Here is a 16,491-nt window from a genome sequence, read left to right as displayed (position 1 = left end):
TGCTACGGTCCATCTCTGTCCTGGACTTGAATCAAGGCACTTGAATCTTCCCCAGGCCCGAGAGACCCTGTAACCGGTCTCTGGGTGCTTCTTTTTCCACTTCCTCACCACGTTCTGGAGAAAAGATCGCTACAGTACAAGACCTTTGAACCCAATTACACAGCTGGACATTTTACTGGAGAAATGTCATTGACCTACTGTGTACCTTGCTCAGGGGCATAATAGCTGTGTCCTACCCAGGATTCAGATTTTCCCGTTGTGGTCCCACTGCTACCTGCATTAATGAATTCATGAGATGTGTTTAATGCTACCTGCATTCATGAATTCATGAGATGTGTTTAATGCTACCTGCATTCATGAATTCATGAGATGTGTTTAATGCTACCTGCATTCATGAATTCATTAGATGGATTTTGATTGTGATTTAAAAAAAAAGAAAAATCACCTATTTTTATTTTTTTGGTCACAGGTATCTTAGTTTAAACACATCTGTTGATCCATGCAGTTTCTAAATGCTTAAAACAATTTAGGATCGTGGGGAAGCTAGAGCCTATCCCAGCAAGCAACGGGTGCAAAGCAGGATACATCCTGGATGGGACACCAGTCCATCACAGGCCATACACAAAGACCACACACTCGCATCAAGGCTCATTTTCCCAGAAGCCATTTAACCCAGCAGTATGTCTTTGGACTGTGGGAGGAAACTACAGCTCCCAGAGTAACACGAGGAGGACATTCAAACTCCACGCAGACAGCACTCCAGGTCTGGAACTGAATCCAGGGCACCAGCGCTGTGAGGCAGCAATGCCAACCACTGCACCTCTTGGATTAAACACATGATAAATACAATTGTTAATGACAAATGGAGCAAAAAATAAAACTTACTGCCATGGGCCCAGCATTCCGTTTTAATACTAATCACTCAGATGATTAAATTCTGTTATTGTGTGTGAGAGATTGCCATAATTCCAGAGTTCTGAAATCTCTGTGGAAGCTGATGATTTTTTTATTACAGGAGTTTCATGATATGGGGATTTCTCTGGGATTGGTTGTCAGATACAGTTTCAAAGCTTTTTGACTTATGAGCACGTATTGCTACCACTTCTACAGCCCACCACTAACTCTGTATTCTGCGTGCATGCCAAGCTCTTCATTTTAATAGCGACAGCTCCATCCAGGCAGAATCATGCAGCTGACTGATGGTGCTCAACTGTACACCATTGGAACACTGTAATCTATATTCATTTAACTCATTTACCCCGACAAATTGGTTAATAGAAATATGTGTTCTATTGATTAATTTTAGCATATTCAAAGCACGCATGCATGCTTATTAGGTGTTTCACTTCTGAAGTTTTCACTGGGAATCCTGATGAATGTTTGTCTTTCATAGGTGTTCTATTACACATAATTTTGACCGGGACCAGCTTTGGGGATATTGTGCAACAAGGAGTTTAGACACTGAAGGTAACAAGTATTATATCCTATGAAAGAAACTAAGTTGATTTGTAATATCTGTGTGATAAGAAATGTACTTTTCAAACATATTGCATGGGCATGTGTTTTGATGGGAAAAAAAAACAACAGGAAAGTTGACATACAATTGTTGAATTGTTAATAGTAGGCTTGCGTCAGCCAAAATATCTGTACACCTTGCTGATTAAAGTTTATAGCTAACAGTACATAAGGCACAAAGTGGCTGAGCTCCAGATAATTAAGGATTTATGGCATGAGTGTAGTCCAGCTCTTAAGATCACTGTGATGTGTTGATCCTGGGCTTCTCACCCTGCCAAAGTCTAGGCTCTACATGATGAGCAATAGAGCCTTTATGTGTTTAGCATCATGTCTGTACAACCTATTGCCCACATCCAGTAGAGTTTCTTCGACTGACGACTTGCTTGAAGACGTAGCTTTTCACTAAAGCATATATTTTATAGTTTTACTACAAATATGTCACTACATTTTTGATTTCTTGAAAAGCACTTAAAAACAAAATAGTGCAGTTTTATTAGAAGTAGTACGATTCATACTGTTGTAGTATTTGTACAGTGTAGTCACAGTAGCAGTAGTAGTTGTCGCTGCTGCAGTAATGCTAGTACTACCTGTGACTATTTCCTAGTGCTTGTGAGTTTCCAGTGGTATCAGTGAATGTAGACCTCTTTTTAATACCTACTGTAATTGTACTGTTGGGTATTTTGAAAGTGCATGTTGAATGGAAGGTGAGTAATAGTCTTCTTTCTTTTGTTTGCTTGAGGGACATAGTTACAAGACCAATTTGTTGACATTGGGCAGTTCTCTAGATTTGGATGGTGTAAAGAAATATTTCCAATTGCAATTTTACCTCACTCTTACTTCCTCTATGTAAGTGGTCGGTTACCATGCATTGTGACATTAGTCTACTTATTTGAATATCACAGATTTTTGCAAGGATAATCCATGTCAAAATGATGGAATATGCACCAGTGTCCCACATTTAAAATCCTTCCACTGTACCTGCACAGAAGCCTATTCAGGGAAACTGTGCACACTGGGTGAGTCATTATTTTGCAATTTCTTCATACAGAATATAAAATCTCTTTAAGTTATAACGTTCTGCTGAGATACAGTAAGTTGGTTTTACAGATTTGTTTAATGCTACGGTACATACTAAATTTCTGGTAGAAAACAAATATTAATCTCCATTAATGTTTATTGCATTATTATTTGCCTTTATAAAGGCCACATCAACAATTCACTATATTTGAAGATCTACATGCTAAAGTACCCAGAAGAAATGCTTCAGTGATTAGCAAGCAAAACAATAAGTCTAGAACTTTGTGAAAAAGGCCCTGTTTATACCACTTGTCTGGAATTTAGAGCAATTGTGAGTTGTCAATCATTGGATGATAAGAGAACTCAAACTGATCTGATTGATAGCAGCGATATTGCTTTCATGCCTGATTTTTTCAGATCTCATCAGCTAAGAAAGGTTAAGCTTGATCAGGACTGGGAGGAGAAAACTCCCAAGGTAAAACAGCCTGTAGCTGCACTTAATGTAGGTTGAGCAGTAGGTGGTGCTCTTCCCTTTGAATCAGGATTTTCAGGCTAATGCCCAAGTTAGTATATCTGAGCGTCTTGTACGGTAGGATTTGCCATACTTTGCATGGACGTTAAACTGAGATCCTGATTACTTGGTCAGTATAAAATGCTAGACACTATTTGTAAGAGTAAGAATGTTATTCGCTGGTTAAATTCCACTCTGGCTTGAACAAATCTTGCCTCCCTAAATCTTTCAAGTCTTCTAAATTTACATTGCGGGTCCTATAGTTGAGTATCATCTGAGACCTTGACTAGTTTCCTAGGCATATCGGAATCTAGATTATTTATTTAAATTAGGATGAGCAGTGGTTGTAAAACAGATTCCTGTGCTATACCATTAAGTATGTCATTCCAAAATGAGAATTGACCATTACGTCTACTCTCAGTTTTCTAAAAATTGTTAACCATTACTACTTGCTCGAAGGCCTCTGACAAGTTAAGCAAGACATATCTTTTTGGAAATTAGTGTTGAGTGACCTATAGATGACTGTAGATTTACAGATGACCCTCCAATTCAAATGATTGTTTCCATATACTTACAAGAAATAGTTTTTTTTCTACAGTTACTTTATTTTGTTGCCCTTTTTATGGATGGGTGCTACATTAGCAATTTCCAAGTCAAAGTGTGTTACTCCCATCTTGTATTATTGCTGGAAGAGTTTTGGTAATAGATTATGAATGATGTCTCCTATACTTTATATAAAATGGATAAAATAGGTCAGGTGCTGGAAATTTGCTTTTCTTCAGTTCTTCTAATACCTGTAACACTTCGACCTCTTCTATGCTAATACTAATTAAAAAGCCATTGTCTGTGCTCAGCCAGAAGCATATTATACCAATTTCTTTCTTGGCAAACAACTCAGTGAAATGTTCCTCCTATATTAGCTATTTGCATTTCGTCATCCTGATGATTCCCATTAGCTCTGAGACACTTTTCTTGATCCTTTACTGTTTGTTTGCTGTTATATTACTGCAAAAAACTGTTATCTTTTTTTAGCTATCATTCCAATATTTTTTTCTCTCTCTTCGTCTGTTTAATACTTCTTTTTACTCATGATTGCCATGTACGGTGCCTTGGTCAAGTATTGAGATCCGTGCACATTTTTCTCATGTTGTTGCTTTAAAGCTTGCAATCATAATTCTTTGAAATATGACTTAATTTTTGTTACGTACACCGCCTACTCTAAACTCTGCATCCAAATAAAAAAAAAAGATGGAAGTAAATAGTAAGTAACAGTAAGTAAATAGGTCAAAGACTAGAAAGCACAGGCCCAAGCGGCTTACTAAATCAATTAAAAAATTCAAGAAGAAAGAAAGCAAAAAGAACTGGATCCAGTTAAAGAGAAGACTCTCATGTCCGATTTTGTGAAATTACACATTTTTGCCTGCACATTTTTTTACTGAATATTTAATTCAAAACCTGAATGATCAAACTGAAGACTTCTCCAGATAAATTTCAGTAAATGTCTGTGAAACTAAAAAAAAACTATGTTGATTATCTTCGTATTCAGACCCACAAACTCAGTATTTAGTGGAAGTACTTTTGGCTGCCGTTATTTTAGGGTAAGTTCACCAACTTTGAACACTGGCTTAGTGTACTTTTTACCCATGGATCTTGGTAGATTTACTCGAGCTCTCTCAAGCTTCTTGAGGTTCACATATGGATATAATGTTTCATGTTTATCCACAGATTCTCAATTGGATTCAAGTCAAGAGTTTGAGCCTCTCAAGGACATCCACTTTCTTACATATTCTCATTTGATTATTAAGCCTCCACTGTAGCTCTGGCTTTGTACTTTGGCCTTTTCTGCTGAAAGCTGAATTTTTATCCCAGTTTTAGGTCTGCAGCAGGTTTTTCTGTAGGATTTGCTCCATTTTTGTTCCCATTTTTCAATAAGCCTTTTGCCATGTATTTATAATATCACTAAGGTGCTTCGACTCCTTGCTGGATTTGAGATGATGTATTTCATTCCATAGAACTCCCCTTTGATGAGTGATTCATGGACATTTTCTTCCATCTTAGACACTGAATTTAGTAACTCTTCCAAAGTTATTGTTGTCTTCATGTCGACATCCCTTACCAATTTCCTTTTTGCCCAGCTGCTCAATTTGGAGTGACAGCCTGATCTAGGCAGTGTGTGTGTGTGCCTTCCACTTCTTAGTGATCGGCATCACCATCAATGTCAATATCACCATGCTCAGAGAGATATTTGCTTGAAATTTACTACCTGACTTTGGGATCTGGATTGAAATGGATTGAACTTGTGTTACAGTGATGTGTCATGAACTTGTCACATCTAAGTGCTCCAGTATCTCAGTTGTCCCTTACATATCTGCTCTCTTCCACTCACATGGTTTGGAACATTGCGATTTACAAATTGACCTCTTCCATCTTGCTTGTCTCTCCAGAATGCTCTGTATTAATGTTATCTTCTTACGTATAATTTTCTGATAGCCATATTTTGGAATTCAGATCACTTCATAATAGGGAGAATGCTAATTTGATAGCTTCTGTTTCTTGCATTTAATTCCTTAAACTACTGGCTTTGAAGTATAAGCACTAAATTTACTGATGTTTTGATAGATTTTCCTTGGGTACTCTTTGTGACCCGACTTTCTGCGTATCTCAATAATCAAATATTTCTCATAAGTTAGTGTTTAACAGAACGTCAAACAGGCAAAAAGGAGAAAAGGCAATTCAAGCCAAAGTTATAAGGAGTAGCATTATCAGTGACTTGATTTATTTACTATTTTCAGCTGTCGTGACTTGTATTTATGACATTTAAGCACCTTAAAATAAAAATAACGCATTTAAACTTTCAGTTGATTGAATTTTTCCTTTTTCTCTGTTGAACTCTAGATTTTCCAAAAGGATTTTTTTTTTGTTGCTTTTTGATGCAATCATATAGAATAGATATTTAGTTGGGTTGAGGATGACTGGGGATACATGTCTTTGGTGTGATTTGAATTATTTGTTTATTGTGATAATATTGTTTTATAACAGTATGTTCTGAAGCTTGCATGACTATTTTTTATGGAAATAAGTTTTGCTTTTGTTTATAATTTAATTAGTTTCGCCAGAGCCAGTGAAAGGTAAGTGTGCCGTAGATGGAGGAACTTTGATTTGTGTTTATTTAATTGCGTTTTTCAATTAGGAAGATGTTATGAACACGAGCACCTCAGGTACTATGATGTTGGCGAATCCTGGGGAAGAATCCACAAGCGCAATGTAGAACAATGTTCATGCACCAACGGCTTAATCGAGTGCCAACATGTTCGATACACAGGTATGAAATGTATAATGACAGTTGATGCTGTATCTGTGGTGTCATGTTTGTAAACCCCTCCTTTTAAGGACACTCCAGCCCTTCCTTGTTTTCTACTCATCCACCGCACCTGCTCCCTGTTCCAACCCCCTTTTCAGTTTTCCTTAAAAGCCCAGCGCTCATCTGTTCCGGGCTCTGCTCTGGTTTCTGTACCAGGCGAGTCTGGGACCTGGAAGCGCCTGGTTCCATTAAGGTTTTAGTTCCCGTTCCCGTGCTGGTTCCGACCCGGTTCCCGTTTTTAATCTTCTGTCTAGGATGGACCGCCCAGCTTTTGACTTTGGGATTTGTCTTTGAACTCGTCCCTGGATTGTTTGCCTCGGCCACACCTCCCCCAACCACCAGCACTTCATGGACATGCCCCCCCCCGTTTTCATCCCCGTATCCTGCATGCTTTTTTCCCCGTGTTTTCCCCACTCATTCCCGGATTGTGTCGCCCGCATAGGGTCCAGAAAGAACTCTTTTGTTACATGTGGAGTTAGCATCACAGTGCCCAACTCAGCACTGACAATTTTACAGTATGTTCTGAGGGGAAAGCCAATTAGGAGACCAATGTCTAAATTGTTTCCATATTTTTGCTGTAATCCTTCAGCACTAAAATGGGCTTGAAGCTCAACATTCCTGTAAAGATTACATGTCAAATGTTAAACTTCTCAGTTCCTGTTCCAGTGCCATCTGCAACTTCTCAAGGCAGGATCTTTTGCTTAAGGCCGCAGTTTGTCACCTTGATGTTTCTCTTTTCAAGTGTTCCTTTCCCTCTGATGTGCATTCCTTCAGGTCCTCTACTTTGTTATTGCACGCATTGTTCTGTTTTAAAAGAACTAAATAATCCAATAAAGGCATTGAGAGTTTTAGTCAGAAGAGAGATACCCCACGGTTACACACAGCTTTGAAAACAGCAATGAATTGCTCAGACATGCTTCAGCGAACTGTGCATAAACCTATTTTAAAACTTAAATGTGTATAATTTGGAACAAGATCTTCAAACAGCAGGTCCAAGTTTTTTTGGGAAGAAAAGTTTGATATCAACCTGATTTTGTATTTATTTTTTAATTTGTTTTTTTTAATTAGTTCTGCTTCCTTTAACAATACCATTTTAATTTGGTGTTTCTGAATTCTTAGCCTGTACCACTAATCCATGCAAGAATGATGGGACATGCAGGTTGATTGTGTCGACAGGAGAGGCAGTTTGCGCCTGCAGAACTGGCCATACTGGGCCATACTGCAGCATTAGTGAGTATTTGGAAAGACATTTCTTTTAAACGTGAAGACTTTATTTTCTGCTGTTTTTCTAACAACATGTGTATGACTGAAAATTACTTGTCTATCTGTATTGTTACAAAATAAGGTCAGTAAATAACCTCGGTGGTTACCAGAAGTGCAGTGTATGTTATAAAGGAGGTTATCAAATTAATGAAAAAATAAAAATCAAATAAGCAAAGCAGGTCCTGATACCAACTTGCTATGCAAGCTAATTGTAAAATTAATAATTCCAGTTCCCAAAATCAAGGATTACTAATCATTACACAGTACATGATTTCTTTATTCTCTGCTACAGCTTGATAATAGTGTAATGACCAAATGTCAAGTGTTTAGACCAGACGATAAATGACAAAACTATGTTACACAACATACTGTTCAACATTTACACTATGAGACATTAACAGCTCTGTAAGAGCCCATCTCTATAATAAAACAGATCATATTCTCCCAGCTGAATTTCCTTCCTTACAAAGATACAAAGGATGGGAACCATTTTTCCACATTCTAAACAAGGAACCTCTAAAAAATGTGACAGCAGATTCCACAATAAAAAAATCACAATTTACAAATATAAAAGACATAAAATCCCATAAATAACGCTGAGGGTATGGTTCTCTTTCAAGGGCACAAACTGTATTGCCATTACATCATTTGGCTTTAGTTTGATCAGAATAAGGGACTGTCTCATAACACAATCTTGGTGTGATAATGGTAATGATGGATGATGTCTCATCTGTGTTGTCTGTTGTCTTGTGGTATAGTATTCGTCCCAGTCTTCAATGTTTACTTGCTTCATGGTCCAAATATGCAAATACAAGACGGCTACATAAATACAGCCAAACACTATCCATTTGGTTAAACCTACTAAATAAGGCAATCAAGCTAAGATGTGTAAAATAATCCAGCTATAGGAGAATTAAGCTCCTCTTTTGCTGTGCAGGGTAGAGGGTTTAATTCCTAGTTCCTTGCCATTACACATTGTATGAATCAGATACTGTAATTAGAATTTTTTTGTATGTAGTCTCTCTATATATGGAGACACTTTAAGAAAACTGGGGTACAGAGTCTATCACAAGTCTGCACCAGCCTGTTCAAATGTATTGTTTAATTTAGTTACATGTAAAAGAAGAGTAAATTTCAATAATAAGGCATTTGTTTAACTAGCAGCACAGCTAAGGTACAGTACACATTTCTGAACCATTGATTGGATTGAGAAATACCTAATTTATGTATAATATATCACCAGCATTGAGTGAAATGCAATACTAACAGAAATGGTCAATTAACAGTTTGAGTATATGGTTACAAAGATGAGGCCAACAGTTGAGGTGACAGTGGAACATCCCAGATGAGTACCACAAGAAATAGCAAACTAGGATAATAGGAAGCACACCTGCTGCCCATTAATACCATTCAATCATATTAATAAGTTCAATCACATTAATAAAACCTGATCTGAATCATAAATGTATTAGAACAGACTTACACTGCTCAAAAGCCTTTTCTGCACTGTATGAAAGACCAGAGCAGGAGGAAACAATATCCACAGCTGTATCATTTCAAATTGAGGAACTTGATGTGAAAATGCCCTGTACTTACAGTACATTGTTTTACAAGGCACCAAAAGCCAGCAACGTAGGTTGTTTATGGATTGTTTTCTTCTGGAAATAAAAATATTGTGGAGAGAAAAATCTCACTTTAAAAATTACTATTCTTATAGACATGGCTATTGCACATGATCTAGATCATGAGCCATTATTCCCCAACATTCAAGTTGGGGCTCTCAATCAATGGATCAAGATTATGTTACGACAGGCTCTGGAAGACTGAAGACTGAAGACTGAAGACTGAAGACTGAAGACTGAAGACTGAAGACTGAAGACTGAAGACTGAAGACTGAAGACTGAAGACACTCAAAGCAAAGTTAGCAACTCAGTGTCTGAGTCCTGAGGAATGATTCCTCAGGGCTTAGATACTGTGCGAAGTTCCCTAATTGGCCTGATAGGCCCGGCCTGATCTCGTTGAGGATGGCCCCATTAATTCTCCAGCATGTGCGGAATGCGTATTGGCAGTTGGTGGAACTAATGCAGCAGTGCTGGAGCTCATTGAGGCATAACAGGTTATAGGTATATTAGATCTATATACTTTCTGAACTACTTATATTTTTCCTTATGAATATTAATTTCCTTTCTAAGTGATAACCCTAGGCATATTAACTTGACCATATTAACCTCCAGCAGGAGTGGCAGGATCTTAACATCTTAGTAGATTAAAGATTAGATTAAACTCTATTTTCTAAATTGGAGGTGTTTTTTTGTCTTGAAATGAACCTTTTTCTATCTCTGTATGTGTTGTTTCAAGCAGAAGAGCACAATAATTGGTGCCAAAAGCTCAGATTGAATTCAGAAGAGATTTGCTTTTTACCATGTCCTTAACTATGTCCTTTCACACAGACAAGGATGTACAGTATGTGTCCTGGGTGTAGCTGCTTCATCAGGGCAAAGAGATTGCAATAACCTCAAATACTTCCCCAAATCATATAAATGTCGGAACTAAAACTATTGAGAATAACATCATGCTTTGGACTGATTTCATTTTGCTGAAACAAAGATAAAGTCGCTTCATACAATAGCCTCTGCAGAGTGAAAATGTTAATTAGTACATTTAAAAAACAAGTGAATGCAGAAATTGGAAAAACCTGATACAATAGTGCTGATTGTACTGCACGTGTGAACTGTAGATTCAGCATAACAAAATAAAATATAGATTTTATCTGTATGGTAGCTGACAATAGCACTCCTTTTGCTGGTTTTGTGGCAGGAAAGGTGAATTTTCTCTGTAATCAATATCTAAACACAGCAACGCATATCCTTCAGCTGAGTGAATAAGACCAGATTGCTTGCTTTCCTTCAAGAGGAGTTGTCTTACTTGCATACTGGAAAAGCCTGCAAATAAACACTTGGGGCTTGACTCTGAAAAAAATTATTCCATGTATCCTGTGTATTCTGAGGTTCATATCTGCTTTCACAAGTGTCCTTTGCTCTTCCGGTGACTGCTCCATTTGAATTCTCAGACTCATTCAGCTTCATTAGTGACAAATAGGGAGAAGAGTTCTGGATCTTGAATGGACCATAATCCCACAGATCTAAAAAAATAAACAAGGAGCATAACAAAAATAGGCAAATTGGGGTGGAGGGGTGTGGCGTAACCAATTATAGGATTTTACAAATGAAGCAGGCTTTAACAAAATAGCTTTTTCCCACCCATCTGACATCTGACATTAAATCTTTCCCTTGTTACAAAAGCTCCTGATGTCAGGTGCTACTCTGACAATGGTACAGAGTACAGAGGCACAGCCCAGAAGACTATCTCAGGGGCCACCTGTCTGCCCTGGAGCTCAGACCTGCTGCACAATGAGGTCCATCTAGGGAACGTGGAGGACACAGCCCTGGTGGGTCTGGGTGATCACAATTTCTGCAGGTGAGAGCCATCCTTTTCGCTGGGTAAGAAGGGTCAGGATCAGGCTCAGCTCTTGTTCTTGCTGTTGAGCTATGATTTCCAGATCTTTTCTCAAGCATCAGTTCACGAAATTGTGATTGTGAAATTTTGTAGGGGCAGTATTTTAGAAAGTCCTGTTAGATGCGATGATATTTTTTTTTCCATAACCATAGCTAAAATGAGGACTGCGTACACATGTAGAAATTATAGTTTGTACTACCAACTCCCAAAATGTATTTGTGTTACATTTTCTTAATTATAGCAGCTAAGAGGTATCCTACAGTATTTGTACACAATTCGGCTCTCTGGGAATTAGATACATAGAAAGGTTTCATGCTTAAATTGGTGGTTATTTTTTTTTCTCCAGAAACCCCGATCGAGATGAGAAGCCCTGGTGCTATGTGTTGAAGGGCGCTGAGATCTCCTGGGATTACTGTGATATTTCCCAATGTGTGGGACATATCCGTGAGTATTTGTATGGTACTTAAATAGCATTAGTATTTAAGACACTGAATTTCAAAGATCACGCCTGTACTGACCAACCAATAACTAACCAATCTTGTTGAACTTGCTCCAGTACCCCAGGTATTTCCCATTTAAGAATTGCAACAATATTGTCATATTAATTTTGGAATAAAAATGGAAAATGAAACATCAGCAAAAATCCTCATTGTTTTAGCTGTTTTTGGTGTGCATAATCTGGAGGATATTATGGAGGAATGTCTCCTTCTCTGTCTGTCTGAGAAAAATGCTTTCTCCAGGGCTGTTTGAGATGTGAGTATGAACCATTTGACAAGCTGAGGAAATGTAAATTCTCAGTAAATTTCTGAGGCAAGCTTTCTTTTCCTTTCAATCCAGTTCCACTTTGAGAAATGCCTTAGTGAGGTAAATTTAATCTGTACAGATTAGGCATAAATTAAATGAGCTCCATGACCCATTGTGCTGCACCAGGGGGGTATGCAATACTATTTTTTATGTACTGTATAAGATTTGTAAAAAGTCTAGGCAATAATAAATAAAAGGAACAAGTACACTAGCCTGTATTCATAAATGAGTGTAATGCACCAGAAGAATAAAATCCTGTGGAAAGTTAAAATAAACATACTGTACTAGAGTACAAGGCTCTGTAATCCATATTGGTTTCTGTTAGATTTACTTCAGCTCCAGGCTGCAGCTCAAACCATTTCAGTTCAACATCTACTATTTGCTGAGCAGACAGGTGACAGTATGTCTTCTGCACTGGTGACTGAACCAAGTTTTTTATTAAACCTATCAATCACACTATTATTATCCATTACAGTGGTAGTCGTCAGTGCATTTTATTGTTGATCTTCACCGACTATTAAATTGCATCTTTTCCCATCCTCCTCTGTTATAAGGGGAATATAAAATAAAGAAAATAGTCAGCTTTAGCTATGCTAACATCAGTTCTACTTTCAGACTTAAGATTCACTGAGATTGTTGCATTTCAGTTCTTACCTGTGCAGGCTATGTTACAAATGGAGTCAGACCAAAACAAGGTCAATTCAAACAATGTGCGTGATGTAAAATTTCACATCCTGTGTCACCATGGATTTTTCGGTATGTTGGAGTTTAATCTTGACCAATTTTGCATGATGCAAATAAGCAAAACATCAGTTTAAAGTTCATTTTGGCCATCCTTGTTCAACTTGATATTGATTTCAGGTGACATATGTTGTATTAACATTAGAATACAGGCTAATGTGTAAACTGAGACAAATTCCCATGATAATAGCACTAGTAAATGGGAAAATAATTTTTGGAATGGTCAATTATACAGATCATTTGTTAATCAGAATAATTATTGTGGGCGTCACGGTGAAACAGTGATTAGCATTGCTGCTTCACAGCTCTCCACTCTGTGTGGAGTTTGTATGTCCTTCCTATGTTTATGTAGGTTTCTTCCACATGCTCCAGTTTCCTCCCGCGGTCCAAAGACACACTAGTAGGTGAATTGGCTTCTGGGAAAACTGGCCCTGGTGTGAGTTTGTGCATGTCTGTGTCTATGAACCCTGTGATGGACTGAAGACCAGGGTGTATCCTGCCTTGCACCAGTTACTTGCCAGGATTGGCTCTGGGTCCTCTAAGGCATTGTATTGGAAGAAGCGCTTAGAAACTGGATGGGTGGAAGAACATTTTGTACCTCTCTATATTTAAATGAGATTTAGGTAAACTACTTAGCTCTTTTGTAAATATATATACAGTAGTGTATTTAACAAAACCTTTACTTGTGTACTGTAATACAAGATGATTAATTGGTATCTTGGGAATAATTTATGATTTTTATAGCAAGTCATCTGTTTACTTATGTTCTCTTTATGTAACCAAAACACCTTTAGTGGGTTGTGAAGAGTTCACTTCGAGTGTTTTGAGTTATGATTACAATTATTCAGATAGTACTGAAATCAAACAGATTTGATCTGATGGAAGTTAGATACCTTGTTCTTAATTATTTTACTTACTTAGATTTTGTCCTTTCAGCTGAACCACAAGAGCATCGTTTTTCCATCTGTATAACATTACATAGTTAAGATGATTGCTCTGCCTATCTGATGTTGAAATATTGATGCATGCAAGATTAGACTGGTTGTAATGCCTTAGTTCCTGGGGTATCTTCTATCTAAGGAACTACTGTATGTGGGATTCAGTACGTCCAAAGTTGTGCATGCTATGCACCAACTAAACGTACTTTGCATCAACACATACTATGTAAATTGTACTGGCTCACTGGGAAACATAGCCTGCTTTAAAATTATTTTATTAATGTTTAAAGCAATGAATGGACTAGGTCCAGATTATTTTAAGGTCTTACTGCATGAGTACAATATTACAGCTTGAACCCTTAGATCTGGCTCCACACAATGGGCCACAGAGCCTTCTGAGGTGCTATTCTGTTTCTCATTGCCCATATCCATTAGAGTGTCAACATTTTTAAAACTTACTTAGATACTTATCTTTTTAATAAAGCTTTTAATGTGAAATTTGTTCTCATTCTTAGTTTTATTAAGACATTTTTATTGTATAGTGCTTTCAGTTTATTGAAAATCACTCATTCTATAATTATAAGTGCCCTATGAACATGTATATGCCAACATACCAACCAAAATGAGTAATGACTCTTGTTGTTTTATGATTTGATGTACTGTAATTCTTTTTCTGCAGAATCCCTTTATTCGTGCTGATTCGTGAAGACGTTCTCCCTGGCTGAATGCCCTTGTTGTGCCTCAGTATGCCTTGGTTATTGTGCTTTTAAGTAGGGATAAATGTATATAAACATACGTGAGAAAGGATTCAGAATTTGAACTCAGAGTGTCTAATTTACAGATTGATTCAAGAATAACTTGGGAGTGTCTGGTGACCTTAAGCTTTCTCCTGCTTTTTCAATTGCACACCCTCAATGATCTCGTTGTGCATGTGTACGACTAGCAGTTAATCCCAAAAAAAGCCTTAAAAGACCACATGCTGAATCTAACATATTCTCTTATCTTGGCATGCATATCACTGAGACCGTGTGACCGGATGTCTTTGTGTTACAGAGTTTAGTGCAAGGATTCCACATAGCAGTGACGGACCAAGTCAAACACAAGCAAAGGATCACAGCCCTGTTTGCGGAAAGAGACACAGGAAGAGGGTCCCGAGGGGGCGGATCTTAGGAGGGCACTCTGCCTTGCCTGGCTCTCACCCCTGGATGGCAGCCCTATACATAGGAAATAATTTCTGTGCAGGCAGCCTGGTAATGCCTTGTTGGGTGGTCTCTGCTGCCCATTGCTTCGCTCACAGGTAAACCTGTTTTCCGTGCATGCTGTTAATTGCGTGTTTTTTTTAAATTAAGCAATTCAGTTGTTGTTTTTCCATTTCCCCCATTTCAATTTATTCAATCTTAAATTGAAAACCTTAACAATAACCTACTGTACTGTCTGGCCCACATGCGAAAATGTATGCAATATACTTTTCCTCAAGACCATCCAGAGATAGGAAAAGAGCAACAACAGTAGAAACAATGATGATTATCTGGATATATAGAATGGATTTATTAACCATGTTTTGTAGTATTTGTACCCTTTGTCTTCATATCTCCTGGTTTAAGATTTTGTTGCATGCAGTTATTCGTAAAAATGTGAATTAAGGGTAAGATGTGTAATGTTTGGGTACCTCTGAATTCTCTTGTCTTGACGGCGTAAAAAGAGGAAGATTGCAAACATGTACCAGATGTTAACTTGCAGCAAAAAGTCTGGGTATTGCTACTGAAACCAGTATAAGTTTTAACACAAAACGTAGGCTTGTGAAGGACCTAACACTTATCTGTGATAATGAAGCCATATTGAGCAAAAGTGTCTTTGTGAATTTGTATGTAGCTTTTGAGTCATCGTGGTCTGACAGTGTTTGATAAACCTGGATGCACCATTATGAGTAACATGATATTGTTTCATTAGTTCTGTCCTGTACCCAGCCCCATAGAAAAAACATTGTCTCTGTTGAATTAAAATATCAGGGTAAAAGTGCATTTTCAAAGATATTAAGCTAGATTGAATTTCAGAAAAGTCAAGTTGTGGTAAGAAAATAAAATTGAGCTCCCTTTCTCTTGTACACAAAGTGGGAACACTTTATCCATTGCAGTAACACCTTGAATGTATCCATCTTAGCCCCCTGGTCTCCACAGTTCGCGTTGTCCTGGGCCAGCATTTCTTCAATGACACAGGACTAAATGCCAAGTCCTACAAAATTGAGAAATATATCTTTCCTGACCGCTTTTCAGTGTATAATCCAACTCTTCATGACATTGGTAAGTAGTATTGTAGATACTAGCAGTCCTTACATTGTCAATCTTATATAGTATCAACAATGTCAAATCTGTGCAAAAACAGATGTCGTCAAGAATTGGTATTCATTGATGTTTCTAGTAGGTATCTGTGTCAGCATGCGTAGGCTGCAAAGGAACAAGTAAAAGTTTAGTCCATGCTGAAAATAGAAAAAAGGAAACAACATTTCGGCTGTGGAGCCTTCTTCGGGTGTGTCAGGCTCCATAGCCGAAAACGTTGTTTCCTTTTTTCTCTTTTCAGCATGGAATAAACCTTTATGTGTTTCATTGATTTTTGTCTGGGAGAGGCACAGTGGTTAGCATTGCTGCCAAGGGACCTGGGTTCTATTCCTGGGCTGCTATCCATGTGGAGTTAAACTACCTGTTTTCCCTGTATTTGTGTGGCCTTCTTCCCACAATTCGGAGCCGTGACTGGAAGGTCCAGGGTTTAATCCCGGGTAGGGTCAGGTGATCTAGCTTGCTCTAATTCCTTCCAGACAGCTCCCAGGT

General features: G+C 37.9%; 1 protein-coding gene across 1 annotated transcript in view; it reads left to right on the top strand.

Moving 5' to 3' along the window:
• Window positions 1–16,491, top strand: part of hgfac (HGF activator) — a 31,693-nt gene that overhangs the window by 4,600 nt on the left and 10,602 nt on the right. Inside the window, exons 4-11 of the mRNA XM_088629657.1 lie at window positions 1,394–1,467; window positions 2,418–2,531; window positions 6,234–6,365; window positions 7,524–7,634; window positions 10,970–11,144; window positions 11,530–11,627; window positions 14,720–14,963; window positions 15,827–15,966. Coding sequence (XP_088485783.1) covers window positions 1,394–1,467; window positions 2,418–2,531; window positions 6,234–6,365; window positions 7,524–7,634; window positions 10,970–11,144; window positions 11,530–11,627; window positions 14,720–14,963; window positions 15,827–15,966 — 1,088 coding nt within the window. The remainder of the gene's footprint in view (window positions 1–1,393; window positions 1,468–2,417; window positions 2,532–6,233; window positions 6,366–7,523; window positions 7,635–10,969; window positions 11,145–11,529; window positions 11,628–14,719; window positions 14,964–15,826; window positions 15,967–16,491) is intronic.

This window comes from Lepisosteus platostomus, chromosome 1, assembly GCF_059453375.1.
Source record: "Lepisosteus platostomus isolate fLepPlt1 chromosome 1, fLepPlt1.hap1, whole genome shotgun sequence".
Taxonomy (NCBI): domain Eukaryota; kingdom Metazoa; phylum Chordata; class Actinopteri; order Semionotiformes; family Lepisosteidae; genus Lepisosteus; species Lepisosteus platostomus.
The sequence above is the reverse complement of the archived record's forward strand: the minus strand, read 5'-3'. Positions and strand labels throughout refer to the sequence as shown.